The following is a 17,460-nucleotide window of genomic DNA, read 5'->3' as shown; positions in this document are numbered from 1 at the left end:
AAAATTACAAATTAGGAGTGATCCGGATATTATGAATGAACAATCTTTGAAGGATCTCCATATCTTGCTAGATAACCTTTTTAATTAACCTTTTTGCAATTTAAGATCTTTTCCTCTAAAGAACCGCTGCTGGTCTTGAGTCCTAAGAAGCAAAGCACTATTATAAGATCATTAAATCTACGTGGCCCAAATTCTATAGAAGAGGTGATCCAATCTAACGATTTCCTTAGATTTTCCAAAAAGCATTTGTTAAAGTCAGTATCATCCTTCCTACAAAAAAGTTTAGGAAATATAGGGCTTGTTTGATTCTATTATCTACTTTTCTGTTGTTGAAACAATTATGTAGAGTAAATGTTTAGAACAAATATGAAACAGAAAATTTACAAATATATATATTTGAATTATTATTTGAAAAACCATATATGAAATAATGAAAAGACGGATGAAGAATAATTTGCCTTATTAGCATTATTGTCATTAATGAAAATATGATTTTTTTTGCCTCTTATTTAATTTTGTAGAACAAAAAATAGCAAAACATAAAAAGGTTGTTCTCATTTTTTTTTTTAATTTTGGGAACACATTTCCAAATATGTCTTTAACTTTTTTTCAAAACAAAAAACAGTTTAAAAACAAAAAATAAGCAGGGCAGTAGTTTTTAATCCCTAGAATTTTGAACAGTTTGAGTCAAGGTCCCTGTAATTTTTTTAATAAAGAATCAATCTTTTAAATTATGGTCAACTTTTAGTCAATATTTTTAAAAATGACATATCGATGAGATGATAATATCGGGTCGTGATAATAATGTTTTATAAGAATATGGACTTCAATCAAAATTAACCTCAATATAGGGATTAACTTCTTAGTTAAAAACTATAGAGAAACTTTTGCCCCAAGTTGAACCAAAAGTTTAAAGACCCAAATCTGTTTTCTCAAGCATTTATGAAGAAAAATTAACTTCCTTATAGTAAGACAGATATTTAATTTGGTTTGCATAATTTTTGGCAAATTAATTATTTACTACTACTTAATAACGGTTAAACCGTGAATTACATTTGGTAAAAAGTATTTTTTTTTTTTTGCCTGAAAAGACAGTGAATTATAACTTAGCCCACTGGGGGCCTTGATTAGCAGGGTGAGCTAAAATTAGCCCACTTGAAAAAGTGATAACCCATTTCATTCTAGGTCAACTCAACAACTTACCCTTTTCCCCTTTTTTAACATTTTCAAGAATTTATAAATTTTTTAAAATTATTAAAAATTGTTATAAACTAAATTCAATTTATTTTTATATTTCTTAAAGGTTATAAGTAAGTTAACCCCGAAATTTATAAATATAAACATATGGTTTATCTTACATAATTATTTTGTCAATATAAAAATGTTTAATCAGTAAAAGTAAATGACATAACAAATGTAGAATCAAGTCATTGTGTTTAAATTAAATGAAAAAAGATAACTTTTTTTTAAATGAAAATAAAAACTGCTAAAAAAAAGTGAATTGGTGCCATAGGTGGAGTGTCCGTGTCAAAGCAAACTGCTATTTCACCAATCTAATTTATCACTTTTTAGTGGGTTGACTCAGCTCATATTACTAAGGTTTTATGAATATTAAATACATTCTTGGTAAAATAATTCATAAGATGAAAGTAAACTAAAAAATTATGTTTTTGGCTACAAATTCAATTAATTTAACTAATTTAAGGCCCTGCAAAAATTGATTTTAATTAAGTTATATGAAAAAGCTCTCTAGAGAATCAAAAGTTAAACATGAGAGGTTGTTGGAATAAAACTTATTTTCAATTCATTTTGATAAATGATTTTGATTAGCTTATCAAATAATCTAATAACAAATTTTGTTCCAACAACACCTCATGCTTTTCTAACAACTACGTATATAACTCAATCAAAAACACTTTTTTTCTTAATGTTAAATAAGTGGCCCTGAAAACCAATTTAATTGGTCTCTGTGAGCTAACCATTGATGCCTTTTGTTTGAAGCATTGGGGGAGTATAAAGTTATAAAAATGAGTCTCTTTTCATTGGATATTTTAAACATTTGAAAGATTTATAAATGAGTTTAGTGAAAGAGTTCTAACTGCAGCATCGAAAAGCATTCTCAAAAGTATGGTAAATTGGTAATTTTTTTGTGATATTAATTGGCATGTTTTTAGTACAAGTTTAGTAATACAAAATTTTTTGTTTTCAAGGTTAAATAGCATTTCATCCCTGAACTATTTCTTAAGAAGCATTGGATATCGTAAATGAGTGACTAGAGTAATATCGTCTCTGAAATGTCAAAATCATTGCAATATCATCTTTTGACTAAAGAACTAGGAACTTGTGGATTAAAAACAAATCTCAACTTGCGCTAATTGTTAATGTCAAAATATGATGCACATGTTTTGGTTAAATTAATATTAAAGTATGTTTAAAAAAGAAAAACAAATAATTTCATCTTGTGAACCTACATGCTGGCTTTTCTCCCTGTGGTGTAAATGTTATTTGTTGGATATTTATTTTCTAATTTGTTGTATCCAGAAGTGTATTAAGATATCCCTCATCAAATATCCGGCAGAAGAACGATCTTACCGGCCAAAATTCTAAGATTTGGACAAGGATATATAATTAGGAAAAATTAGGTATAAATCTCAAGTAAGTTAGTTAATTACTAATGGAAACCTGAATTTGACTCGTTATCAATAAATCCTTAAAAAAAAAAAAACTTGTGGAGAAACTGATTTTGGGGTGGGGGGGGGGGAAATCAATTTTATGGCTTAGCGTTTATCCGAGTATTTTCTACAAATTTTCCCATGATAAGAAAAAAAACTTGTGAGGTCTATTAGTAATAAATCACTTTTCATCAGATACTTCAATGTAGTTTTTCATAAAAATTACATTTATCACAAATTCATGGCTCACATATGCGTGCAATCGAAAGCACAACTTGCATTATAGATTCCGCATAACAAGAGCCATGATTGCAAGGAAGTAACACAAAGCAATGTTTTCCGATTCATATTCCACTAAATACAGTGTTTGGCATTTCCAATTGTTAAAGCCACTGGATAGATAAGCCAAATAGCCAAACACACCATTCACGTGTTACATCTGATATCAAATACTTATCTGGTCCTTAATATAGAACCTAATTGTTGAGTTAGTTTTGATTCTAAATATAAGATTCATTTCTTATATTTATCAATTTTCTCTAAATTACCCTTATAGATACTCCCTCAACTATAACCGAATAGAAGAGGAAGATGGAGTATTAAAAAAGATGATTATAGTATTTTAAGAAAAACATGTTACATTTTTTATAATTAACTAACTTACCTAACTTCCGTAATCTAATCAAATTAGTTAAATAAATTTTATATTAAAAACTGAAGGAGTATGAGTTATTCCTAATTCACCCGTATCAACAAAGATGGTTAGAAATATTAAATTTATCATAAAATTCAAATTACTTTTACTATGATCTTTATTAACTAAACTTCAACATATTAATTTTTACTCTCTTTCATTATCTTTATTAAATTCGCATGTACGGGAAAAAAACTATTTAATAGTCCTCAAAATAACCTAATGCCTTATAAAAAGAAAAATACTAAAAACACCTTGTAAAAAATACCCATATGATACCGAAAGGAATATTCAAAGAGGAAGAACAAAAGGGGGAAAAAAGAAACTTTAAGTTGCACATTGCTCAAATAGTGAAGCGTGAGGCGCATGTGCGCGCGTTTCATGATCGAATTATTAATATAAAATACAAATGACAAATTTCAAAATCATATTGTAAACAAAACGGCTAATTCTTTAAACGGTATAACGCACTAAAAACATGTACAATTATTGTCTTCTTTAGGAGGAAGACCTGCTGAAAAAGGCCACTTTAAGTGCCTGTTTGGTTCAGTGAATCCTTGGCAATGTAATGGAATGTAATACAATGTAATGGAATAGTAATTACATAAGTTTGTTTGAGACATCATTGAAGAAAGATGATGCATAGGCATAAAAACGTTTAGTTGGATTACAAAGAACATGATAATAGGTAAAAATAATGTATCAAAAGACAAAATTACCCTTATTTACATATACAAATGTATATACTCCTCCGGTTTTTAATATAAGACCCAATTCTTGAGTTGATTTTGGTCATAAATATAAGACCCATTTCTTATATTTATTAATTTTTTCTAAATTACCCTTACTGATACTCTCTCAACCAGAATCAAATAGAAGGGGGGAGGGAGTATTAAAAAAGATGATTATGATATTTTAGAAAAGATGTGTCACTTTTTTTATAATTAACTAATTTATCTAACTTCCTTAATCTAATCAAATTAGTTAAATAGGTCTTATATTAAGGACCGGAAGAGTATAATAATTTAAAGTTCTTTATTTTTTCTCCAAATATACATGATAACCCTATATATCCATATATATAATAATAAGTTCAAGCCAAAAAAAAAAAATAGAGTATGTAATACACAAACAAATATAATAATATATATATGTATGCTTTCCCAGTATCAAATTCTCCCTTGCAACTAATTAATACATACATACATATATATATCACCAAATATGTATCAATCATTCAACTAAAGTTTAGTAATAATATGTAGCAGTGTGTGTGATTGCCATTAATAAATCAAAACTTCCATGAAAGCAAAACAAAAAAGCCTTCAAAAACTGGAATTTTAAGAAAGAAAAAGACGTGACTTCAATGTAAAAGAAACATAACAGGGTTAATGAATGAAATATTAGTCTGGCAACGGACACAATGGCAGTAGCAACAAAATGGTTGCTGATGGAGATGATAACAGCAGCAACAGCGATGAAGTAGCGATGACTTCTGTTCCGAGGTGATAGCAGTAACGACAAAGACGATAGGAGTAGCGGCAAAGAGAATGGCTAAATGGGTAGGCTATCAATAGGGTTTATCTGTGGGCATGTTGGTCAATTTTAAAAATTATAATGGCAATATTGTCTTTTTAGCTCGATTACAAGAAGTCTGTATCTCCATTCATCAGTCTTAGTAGTGTAATCCAAATACATTCATTTGATGTAATCAGGATTACAAAATGTAATCTCTTTTACATAAGCCCAACGAAACGTATGAATCAACCCATTACACAAGGATTACATGTAATCTTCTCTCATAGAATCCAACCAAACGGGCTGTAAGATGGCATCGTTAGAACCAACCGAAGTTTGGCAGAAGCAATCAGAATTATTGCACATACGACCAAAAACACAAATTTTGCAACTAAATTTTCTATACACAAACTGGGAGTCTACACCTTCATCCCCATGGACCATACAACAAGAAGAACAGAGTTTGACAAAGGCAGATTAAAGCATACGAAACCAAAAAGGAGAGCAAAAGAAAAGCAAGAGCAGTGTCCTGTACTTTACAGTTATTTAACTATGAGTTGTACAACAACTGCATACTTCTTCATCCTATAAATACCTAAATGTAAAGATTGAATTCTATTTTTTGTTCCTTACCATATCTCTCTCATGTCGCTATTCACATGCCAGTTTTGTGTCGAAGCTGGTCAGGCAAATGGCAAAAGCCTGAAATGCTGATAGGGGATATCTATAATCCATGGTGAACATGTCCTTGCCAACCTTGCCAAACTGAAGAATGATCTTGTCGTGATCAGATTGCGAAGGCTGCGATGGCTGTGCTGGTGTCGGGCCACCCGGTGCAGGTGGTGAAGTTGCTGCAATCAGCTGAAAATTTTTTACAGATGCAACTGTCACCCTCCCCCGGAAGTTTAGGCACCAACATTGCAGCTGCTCATGCCACCTTGGTGCCTTGTTCTTAAGAACTAATGGTCTCTCCTTGCCTTCCTCCTCCTCGTTTCCGGGACCCATTATGTCCGAGAACCTAGAGCTGCTAAACTCAGTCGAATTGTCAATTGATTTTGAGAAGGATATACTTCTGAACGAATCCTCAAGGGAGCGGGGAAGAAGCTCAGGTTGGCCTGGGACAATGCCACCCGGCTCAAGAGATGATGTGGGGATTGAGTACATGGTACAGTGCATTCGACGAGGTCCACGAGTACCTAGCACATTAAGCTCATAAGAGACCTGAGCAATATTGTAGCTGCCACTAGGGACTTTTGGGGAAACCTTTTTTGAATAAAACCTACGACTTCGGCCAGGTGGAGACAGCTGAGAATTATTGTAGGGAGGCTGTGTATCATAAATTATAAATTTGGTGCCAAGAAAGTTTGACCTGACACAAGGGAAAATTAATAGTTATTAGATAGAAATATAAAGGAATTTCTATCACATATAGACAGGTGGGAGATTATGTGTGTGCGTGTGTGTTGTGCTTCAGGAGCATCAGCTACATCCAAGCACATACCTCAATTTTCCAATGTACCTAGTACTAGATCTTGATATGTTATCTGCATCCATTGATATAATATACTCTGTGCACGTAGTTCTTCTTGTCCTTTTAGCCGATAAAAGAAACTTTCCATTTTCAACAAGCAGTGCTGCAGAAAAACAACGTTGAAATCAGAAAGTCAGAGACAGAGAACCAGGACCTTGCAATTGTTCAACGAATGCCTAATTATTTATTTATGGTAACAACAAATTCAATTGTTAGTAAATAATAATATTAAGGAACTGTTGAAACTATTTGACCTCTTAAATGCCCAGTTCAGTCACTATTATTTTACCAAAGTTAGAACACGTTTTTACTAGCACAGAATCACAGATGAATTTGCTACTCAATGAATGGCAATACAGATTTCGAAGGACAATAAGTGGTTTCTTATCAGAAAAATTCAGAGTTAAATATCTTGTAAGTAGCAGTGGAATCAGTCTTTGATAAAGCTAGAAAGGTTTTAACCGTAAAAGGACCAAAAGCCACATTGGCCAAGCAACAGAAGAGCATAAAGGAAAAAGATTGACCTAGCTCTAGTGAAACCTTCATTTTAATTAGGTTCCGCACGCTGGAAATACCTATTTCCTCGAAGCACCATAGTAGAAGATTCGGTTAAGCAGATTTTCATCTATATCCATACGTGTACAAATCCCATTCCTTTGCATTTAGTATAATGCCATCAGAATTTATAGGATGTGCCAACAAATAGATCAGACAATGGATTGGGTTATTCAACCAGCATGCAGTCTCCAACGGTTTCACATAACAGAAAATCATTGCATTCCCCATCATATCAAATAAAAATTTAAGTTACAAGAAATTAAGCAGAAAATAACGATATTTTTTTAGCTGAAGAAAATAGACATATTAAAGTAAGAAACATAGGTAACAAATTAGACGACAAAAATAAGTCCATTAGGTTTACAAGGAAACATGCATATAATTAATATCTATCAGCCTATCATATTAGACATCAAATATTGTGTAAAAAATCACATCATATTCAAAGGTTAAAATTAAATTGCATTGCATTAAAATTCCAAGATAAGTGATCATGCCATTCTCAACATCAATCAAACACTGTAATAAATTACATCACATTCAAGCATAGAGATTAAATTAACTTGTGTTATATAATTCCAAGAGAACAAGTGATCATGTTCAACACAAATATTGTAGACAAAAGTGTAAAAACGTTAGCCTACCAGGACTAAGGCAAAGGAACAGATGGTATGTCAAATTAGATTTGTCCCTCTTGATGAAACACTGGATGGTTCCATCCCTGAATCCAGGCTGTCAAAAAATAAAAGTAATCACATAAGAACAAACAAAAAAATGCCCCCCCCCCCCTCCGTATTTTCATTTCTTTAAGCTTGAGGAGATACTATTTATGAAGCAGAATGGAAAATATCATATCTCACCTGCTTAAGGGAAATAGGGAAAGTAATCTTCCCAGAGAACTCTGGACTGCTCACAATTTCTTTACACATTTCTCTCCAGGACTTGCACACAGCAGCACAAGCAACTACATGTTTACGGCCAGGCCAGGTACTCTCACTTGTTTCCAATCTTTTGATAACATCACGAAGAAGCTCTGGCGGAAGGCTGGCCCAACGGCTGTTCTGTATGACAGGAGCTTGGTCCTGCAACTCGTGTACTGAGCTTTGAGACTTCCTATGATGGCCAGGAAGCCTCACCTCAAAACTCCGCCTCGATAAGCTCCCAAACCCATCCCTTACATCACGAACTATACTGCGGAAGGACATTTGCTCTATACACTTACAGCCCCAGAATGTAGTATGTCATCAACTTTGAAACAAAGAAAAATATTCCACTCAGTTATCTGAGCCACAACTCATAAGCTTTAGGCTACTGAAGAACTGCAAATAAACAAAACTTTAATTTAAAGTCCCGCTTCAATTCTTACAGGTTAAGACAGAAAAGAGAAAGAAGAGAGATAGGGAAAAGCATAAAGTGGAAGGTATATTTAAAAAAGGAGATTCTCACAGAGAAACCTCACTGGAACTAAAGCAGCCCAAAATACCAGACTTTTGTCAGAAACATCTTTTGGCAAGTTTTAAACCTGATTTTGAATCTCCATCCAACTTCCAACTGGAGCAATCAAACCAAATAAGAATCTTATCATAAGGATTTTGCTTGAACCAGCTTTTCCAACACATAGGAAAAAAGGGCAGAAAAACAAACTAGAGGCAGTCGTCATAGTTAATACACCAAGCATGTGAGAAAGACAAAGCAAATGAGATATGCCTCCACTATCTGTTAATCTTCAACAGAAAGGGGAATCTAATTGCCCCAATTCTAAGCCCTGTTCACTCTTTCTTTATATGTTTGAGGGCATATAAGATCAGCTCTAAGATGATTGACTCTCACACGCACAAATAAGCAGAAGGACGCAAGAAAGAAGACATCAGAAATGCATCCGTGCAGGCAAGAAAGATAGCGAACCTGAAATATGGAACTTCAAACCCAAATTAGGTTTCTTTTCTTAACGCTGAGATCATACACGATTTTAAAAGGAGCAGACCGATATCAGACCGGTCCACTACAATCTTCGAACCACAAAAACTGTCTGCAACACAAAAAAGGAAAGAGAAGAAAAAGTGTATAAAGTGTTCAACAAGAAATCACACGAAATTAAAAAATTATTTTTATGAACTATCAAAACCGATGCACATCAATAACTGCAGAAAATCAAATCAGGCAAAAGAGATTAAAAAAGGTTCAGTTATCCCCTCAGAAAATTCATAAAACAGGACGAAAACTTCACAAGAACCCCACTAGAAACAACGACGGCTTCCAATAGAGAAACACAGAACGGAACATAGACGAAACTTCATCGGAAACTACTAGTAGGACCCAAAAAATCTTAAGTCTCGAAACTTCCAAAACTCCAATCTCAACTAAAATATTAAAAATCACAAAACTTCATAGAAATTTCGTGATCAAGTTCGAGAATCAAGGGCCAGAAAAACTATAAATTTACTTCCAGGCGCCTTCGAAGAGATTACGGGGTGAGGCCCAAATCGAAGATCACAAGAAGGAAACTCACCGCCTCCTTCAAATATCTCTTGGGATGGGGTCAGGCCCTGTTCCCTCCACGATTCGCCCCCTTTTTCCTCAACTTTGTCACACACAACGGAGCCTGTGACTCTGAAATGCACGGACTCAACGCCTGTATTAATTCCAACCCAGAAAGAATCTGAGACATATAAAACCTTGGCTTAATTATTATTTATTACCTAACATGAAATCTAATCCAATCCAATTAACTTAAATTAAATAATTAATTAGTATTTTACTTTGCTGAACAAATTATAAACCAAAATAAGCCATTATTTATTACGTCCTTATGCCTATGACTTGTTTATACTTTTTTGTAATCTAAGTTTAATTCCATCGGAATTTCAAATTCTATTCATTTAGCTAAAATTTTGAAAAAAAAAACTAAAATTAAAAAATGAAACTTAAAATTTGACGCTAAATTTTATTATTGAAATTAAGACCAAGGGTCCAAAAAATGAGAAGAGGGGAGGGGAAGGAAAAATTTCAGTAAGTTCAATTTAAAAAATTAAAAAAATAGAATTAAAAGTTTTTAATTAATTTTTATTACTCTTTTATATTACTTTTCTTTATTAAAATTTTTAAGTCCTACTTCTCTAATTTTTTAAATAGAGTTTATTAAAAATTTTCCTTCTCTTTCCTCTTTCATTTTTCTCATAACAAGCAGTACCTAAGTTGACATTATATTAGGGAAGTGAGAAATTAAATCAACTAATTGATTTAAATAATTTGATTTATTTGATTTAGTTTGATTGATAATTGAGAAAGTTCTTGTAATAATAATTCAATGCATTAATCAAATAACAATATTTTTTTTTTAAACTTTTTATTTAATTTAAAATAAATTTTAAATAGGAAAAATTGGTAAAAAAATTCCTGTTTAAAAATTTAATTGGTTAAGAAGACCTAAATTTGAGCGAGTGCAAATATGATTTGTGAGTGAAAAATATCTTTTGCTATCTACAATATATTTTTGGCTATGTAAAAATAACTTACAGATTGATGAATAGTATGCATCATTAATAATATGTTGCACACAGCTAAAGATATCTTACATTCACAGATTATAGTTGCATTCACTCAAGTTCAAATCTTTTCAGTTAATTAAATTTTCAAACTGGGATTTTTTTTTTTACCAATTTTTCCTTTTAAATATCTATAGTGCTATAAAAATCATAATTAAATTAAAATGTTCTGTAACTAAAAATCCAGAAAATAATAAAAAATCTAAAAACCAAAAGTCACTTCAAAAATAAATAAATACAAGACAAATAAAATCAATGCAAACCTACAAAAAATTCAATACAAATTCAAAATGAAATGTTGATATTTTAGTAGTTTGCAAAAGGGCTTAAATTTTAGCTTGATTTTTACTTAAAATTAAATGGAATGCAATCAAGTTCGTTAACATCTCTAATATTTTTTTTTGGACCAAAAATTAACATCTCTAATATCAAAATTAAAATTAAAATATGATTAAACTTAGGGTACAAAATACAATATATTATATAGTCCACCAGAAAAGAGAGAAGTAAAAAAGCCCACCTACTTCAACATGAGCTAAAGGGCACGCTATGCGAGGATGGAAATGACGATATTACCACCGACGGTTGACCTACCGGGTGTTCCGTTATGCGACCAAACGGTGTGTGTATGGCGCCTAGTACACGTCATACCGATCACTATATAATAATAATATAATGGGAGCGGGTAGGTCGGATATCGTGCGGAGTGGTCCATGGATATTTAAGATACGGACGTGAGGATTTCGGGTTTGGTGTTTTGTTGGGTTGCGGTGCGGAGCGGGAGGCTTGTGGCGGGTGGGGATCACGTGACACACATAATAACGTTAAGGGCACGCCGTCCTCTTATTTTGAACCGAAATTACCAATTTCACTCCGGAACAAATTACGCAAATTAAATTAAAAATAAACCCAAAAAAATTTTATGAAGTCAAAAATAATAGGGAGAATTACCAAGAGCTCCCAAAGAAAAATTAAATTACCAAAGCATCCCAATAACAAATGAGAACATGTTCTCATTCCTTATTTTAGAACTTGTCATTGCGTAATTTTCACTTATCAGTAGAGTTTAAAATAATTAAATCCTTTTTTTTGGAGGCACTTGTAATGCTCCCATACAATAAACCAAATCCTAATCAAGAATGAAGATAACCTAAACTAAATAAACCCCATTTATTTGTAATATAGTAACCGTATGTATGGAAATAGAATATAGATACTTAATTAAAACCACTTGTAATGCAGAACAAAAAATCCATTAATAATGTCAAAAAATGAACCACTTGTAAACGATTTTATCCCTCTTAATTTTATATATACATAAATAATATTTTGCTTACCTTTCTCTTTATATAATTTATGACTTACAAATAATATACTTTGTTAAATATTCCAGCTTTTCCTTTTCTTTTTTTTTTAATAAACAAGAAAGTAGTAAATATTACCTCCGATCCTTAATATAAGACCTTATTTAATTTTTATTTTAGTCATAAACATAAAACCCCAATCCATTTTATCTCTCATATTTATCATTTTTTCCCTAGATAGTCTTTCTAATAATATTAGTTCTAACTAATACACTTGATTAAGAAGAATATTTTAGGAAAGACAACACATATTTATTACAAATAATTAACTAAACTTATTTTTTTAATCTTTTCAAATTAGTCAACTAGCTTTTATAATTAGGATCGGAGATAATATTACTTTACATTACACGGAAACAAAGGAAACTCGTCTAAAGCAACTAAATGAAATACAGGAGGCATCGCTAAAGCACGATTGACCAGCATATTTCTCATTAAACGTGCTGAAGATCAACAAACCAATCACATTAGAGCATTGCATGGCTGTCTAAAATCATATTCCAATGTTCATAAAGATCATTATTTCCATCCTTGATAAGCTTAATTATATTCAAAGAATCATTTCTGAAGCATACCTGTTTATAATTCCCATCCCATGCCCTTTTAAGACCATAAGACATGCTCAAAATACCGTTGTTAAAGGATCTCCATTTTGTAAATTAAGCATAGAGACTTCAATTGGATCTCTTTTATGATCTTTGATAACCCCCCTACATCTCGTTGTGCCATCCTTATGAGAGTAAGCTCCGTCAACATTGATAAACACCCACCCTTCCAACTCCATCTAGGTGCAGTTCTCATTCATCATTATACTACCTCTAATTTTGAGTTGATTCATCTGTACTTTAGCTGCACTAAAACTAGATAGAATGGCCATAACCTTCGCTAAAAGTCCAAGAACACTAGAATTAAGATTCTCAAAAACTTTCTCTTTATGTCCTTTCTAAATAAGCCAACAAATAATGACAAAGACCTCTTTCTAGGATCCATCACATTATCCCACTTTTTCATTGAGATTCATACAACAACAAACTCCAAAAGTCACAACTAAAGAACCCCTTATGCGGACTGGGGGTCAACAATTGAAACCCATAAAGACCTAATCTCCCCGCAATTCTGAAAAACATGTAAGAAATCCTCAATATCATAAGTACGCCAAATGCGAGAGATTGTTTCACTGATGCCCTTCTTCATTCTTACTTCATTAGTAACTTGTTATGCAGTGTAAGCCAAAGAAATGACTTGAGCGTTATTGTATTTTTTTTATTATAGACCACATTACAAACTTCTAGATGTAATCAAAATGTTTTTCCTGGAATGCTAATTACAATTACAAGACTGGTCAGCTCTAATGTCTATGTTTAGGGATGCTAGGTCTATATAATCTTTTGTAATTACTTACAAACAAAAAATTTCCTGCATTACTCTGGCATTTAATTGTCGGTGAAAAAATGCGGGCATTTTTTGTTACATAAAAAATATCATTAAATGATGACACTTAATTATTGAGGACATAAATGAAATATACACACAAAATTTTTCAGACATCAACTAAATTTAACTATTTTTTGACACCTGTATTTAAATAAAATTTTTTTTGGTGAAAGTTATATAAATTATGTCTTGTAATTAGAGACTGACGTACGAAATATTAAAATTTTAATAACTTATAATTTTTATGACACTGAACATTATTTATTCTTATTTTATAAAATACTTGAAATTTAGTTTTATAAATATGATTTTTTTTTTGTCATAGGTACTTTTTATCATAACTTAGATACCCATACACTGAGAATTCTAATGGAATCCTTATTCTTAGGTTTTATGCAAGGAACAAAAAATCAGGCCGGGAATTAAACCGGTCGAGACAGCAGGTCAAGAGTTACTGGTCGGACCGAGGTCGGATCGGGGTCGGACCGGTCATATTAAAATGATATAATTTAATTCACAATATTAAAATAAAACAAAATTCATAAATAATAATTACTAAAAAAAAGATAAGAAGCCACAAAATTACCTCCCGGGCTGAATGAACATGAGACTTGTGGGTCCCATTTAATAGCTTAGCATCTTTGTCGTATTGATTTGCAAGTATAGAAATCATTCTACGGAGGAGATTCCTTCGGAAAAGAAATACAACAGAAACACCACTGAGGAGGCGGACCTGTTCTATGTGGCTTTCTTCTCTTCTTTGTGCTTAATCGTGATCCCAACTTTGGTTCCTGTCGAGTCGAAGTGCCGAACCCGGAGAAGCCAACATATAACGACGCAGAGAATCAGCAGGCAAGCTTATATATGAATATAGATATCGATGTATCTACCATTATCTCCCTTAAATAGAATGAAAAATATTCTCTCTTGTTGATCATCTCTTCCTCTATATAACTCTTCTCTATTTCTTCTTGATTTACAACACGTTCTCAGCACTAGGGCTTTAACGAAGGTATAATATTCTGATCTTCTTATTATTACTATGTATTATGTTTCATGATTTATCGTCTATCATCTATTCTCTTCTACACTATGAATATTTTCTTTTTTCCTAAATGGCTTGAAACCATATGGTTTAAATTTTTCTATTTTATGGCCAGAAGCCATAAAAATTTATTTTTTTACCCTGTGGCCAGAAGCCATAAAACTTTATTAGTCTTTCTTATGGCTAAAAGCCATAAAACTTTGTTATTTTTTCTTATGACCAGAGGCCATAAAACCTTGTTATTGTTTTTTATGGCCAGAAGCCATAAAACTTTGTTTTCTACTTTATGACCAAAAACCATAAAACTTTGTTTTATTTCTTATGGCCAAAAGTCATAACTTTGATTTTTCTATTTTAATGACCAAAAGTTATAATTTGGATTTTCTAACATATGGTTAGAAGCCATATAATTTTTAACTCATGACCAGAAGTCATTCAAATTTTATTTTATCTTATTTAATGGTTATAAGCCATGTATATATTTATTTTTGAGAAATATTTATTGTTTATTTATTAAGTTTTTTTTATTTGATAAATATGATTTTAAAATGCTCATATCCGCAGAGACAATATACCAAATTTTGTCCCTTTCTCATTTAATTTTCTTTTCATTTGTTTCCTTTTGGTAATTTATGATTCTTTTTCTTTTCTTCTCATTAACAAAGAGCAGTGTAATTTCCATACATACCAATTTTTTTTAATATTATATTCTTTTGTGATAGTGTTATCATGTTGTTAGTAGCAGTCTCACCCAAGAGGGGGGTGAATTGGGTGATTCAAAAAAATTTGCGAAATTAAAACCAGACAATATCGGAAACAGAGAGTTAGAGTTAGAGTTAGGAGGGATTTCACTGCAGAGAGGAAGACACAGGATTTATACTGGTTCGGTCTTAACCACTTGACCTACGTCTAGTCCTCAGAACACCTCTGAGTATTTTACTATCTTCCAAGATTGATCGGGCTCTTGGTGCTCATCAGTACAGTAATTGAGTCACTCAATCACTCTCCCTTACTCCCGTAAGGATACAAGCCCACTCAAGAGTCCACACTCTTGAGTATCACTCAGATGATTAATGAAAGATAGATATTGACTCTCTTACAGAGTAGATAGATATTGACTCTCTTATAGAGTAGAATAAGTGATGAACACTGACGCTCAGTAATAATGAAGAAACAGAGTATTGAATGTAGTAGTAAATGATTACAGACGGTAGTTCGGGTATTCAATCCTTTCACTAATGCTTCTTCGCACCTTTTATAGTTGCGGTCGTTAAGTAACCGTTAGACGGATGAGCTTCTAGCCGTTGTGACTCCGTTTGTGTGTTTTCCCAGTTACAACGGTTCCGCCATTAATGCTTCTGCGTTTCTGACACAGTAGGTTGCAGGCTACGTAATCCCGTTGAAGAGCCGTTGTAATTTCTCTTAGTAATCTGCAACCATATTTTAAACTTCAACAAGTAAGAGTCTTGCAGTGTAAGCTTTAAAATGAAACAGAAAGAATGATTATTTGATTACTCAATGATTCTAGATGAAATCAATTGTCCGTCAAAACTGCAGAAAGATATTCTGGACATGGTTGATCGAAGTGGTGATCGATCACTGGTTGATCGATCAGGTTATCGATAAACAGAGTGAGAGTTTTTTGGATCAGTAGAAGAAGTTTATCGATCAGATAATGGAACAATGGTTTATCGATCAGGTGATCGATAAAATGCAACAGGAAATCTTAAGCTGATATGTAAACCAGAGTTCCTTTGAATATAAATCTCTTAGTAAAATAGTCATGAAGATTATGCAAACTAAAGACAGTTTGGAAGTAAGTAGACAGGTGAATATGAGAGATGTTATAGCTCGCTGAAATTAAACTGACAGAGGTCAATGATCGATCTGTTTATCGAGTAAAGGTTGATCGATCAACTTATCGATAATTCAAGTGTTATAGAAATAAAGCTTTGGTGCATGTTGATCGAACACATTATCGATAAGGCTGTGATCGATAATGTTATCGATACAGGTCAAGTGTAAAGCATTCAGTGAGAAACAAGGATAGCAAGAATTATCGAATAGGTGATCGATTAATGCATGTTCGATCAGATTATCGATAAACAGTGAAGTAAAGAATTTGTTCTAAAGTTGTTTATCGATCATGTTATCTGAAAAAGTATTATGTAGGAGAGCTTAATTATCGATAAGGTTATCGATAATTTAGTTCTAGGAAAACTAAGTAGAAGCAACTGGAACATAAATTATCGATCATGTTATCGATAACTTGGTGATCGATAAAGTTATTGATCAATAGTCTATAATCAGTACCTGCATTCAGAAGGTTAGTGTGACAACCGTTCTTTTAAAACCCATTTAGATCAAAATTTTCAATCTATTCAAACGATTAACCATGATAGAAAAGAAGAAACCTTAAAATTTTAAAATCGCTATCATGGTTAAAAGAAATAAACTTATATTACGAGCCACATTAATCGTCCACTTAGGCCTTGGACTTTCAAAATCCAGAAATATCATTCAACTGTTAGCCCAAACCAAACTTACACTTTCAAACACACGAACTGATAAAACATTTTAATATAAGTCATAGAGCCCATTAGTCAAAAGTCAACACTATCAAATGAGTGTAATATGCAGAGTCGTAAATATCTCCGACCTTCCAATGACCTCCCATATCAGATAGTAGTAATTAAAAGTATTAGTTTACAGCACTAGAGTATATGAGCCCTATGTGGCAATATATAACAAGTCAGCACATAGAACAAAAGCAGGGAGGCTATACAAGCTATAACAGCACACTATGCCTCCGAAGCCTTCCCTGATGGGCCACCACCTGAACTATCGCCTGAAAATGTTAAACCACGGGGTGAGACAAACGCCTCAGTAACCAACTTTCCAACTCATCATACATACTAACATGTGCTCGTGAGGTGTCAAGTGGGATAATTATTAAATCTCAATATATATATCACTGAAAATACAAATATGTATATTCAAATCATCTCAATCATCCAAATCCTCATTACGGGAGCTAACACACAAGCCACATAAGTCTATCCCTTACTATAGGGGATCAAACCGACGTATAGGCCTATC

The 17,460-nt window shown here is 32.5% G+C and overlaps 1 protein-coding gene across 5 annotated transcripts; it reads right to left on the bottom strand.

Annotated features, from left to right (window-relative positions):
- Positions 1-5,252: 5,252 nt before the first annotated feature.
- On the bottom strand, positions 5,253-9,581 carry LOC114716405 (tubby-like F-box protein 8). Of its 5 annotated transcripts, none has more exons than XM_028901410.1 (6): positions 9,483-9,580; positions 8,879-9,002; positions 7,834-8,292; positions 7,618-7,705; positions 6,386-6,518; positions 5,253-6,253 (listed from the first exon to the last, which is right to left on the bottom strand). In XM_028901410.1, the coding sequence occupies exons 3-6, from the start codon at positions 8,176-8,178 to the stop codon at positions 5,536-5,538; spliced, it is 1,284 nt and encodes a 427-aa protein (XP_028757243.1). In that variant the 5' UTR covers positions 8,179-8,292; positions 8,879-9,002; positions 9,483-9,580; the 3' UTR covers positions 5,253-5,535. The 5 variants fall into 5 exon arrangements, with proteins under 5 accessions (XP_028757243.1, XP_028757245.1, XP_028757247.1 ...); XM_028901412.1 differs by having other exon boundaries at positions 7,834-8,221; XM_028901414.1 differs by having other exon boundaries at positions 7,834-8,183.
- Between the last annotated feature and the right edge of the window lie 7,879 nt (positions 9,582-17,460).

Source organism: Neltuma alba, unplaced genomic scaffold, assembly GCF_004799145.2.
Source record: "Neltuma alba isolate B1F8T4 unplaced genomic scaffold, ASM479914v2 tig00011654_pilon, whole genome shotgun sequence".
Lineage (NCBI taxonomy): Eukaryota > Viridiplantae > Streptophyta > Magnoliopsida > Fabales > Fabaceae > Neltuma > Neltuma alba.
This window is presented reverse-complemented; position numbering and strand designations above follow the sequence as displayed.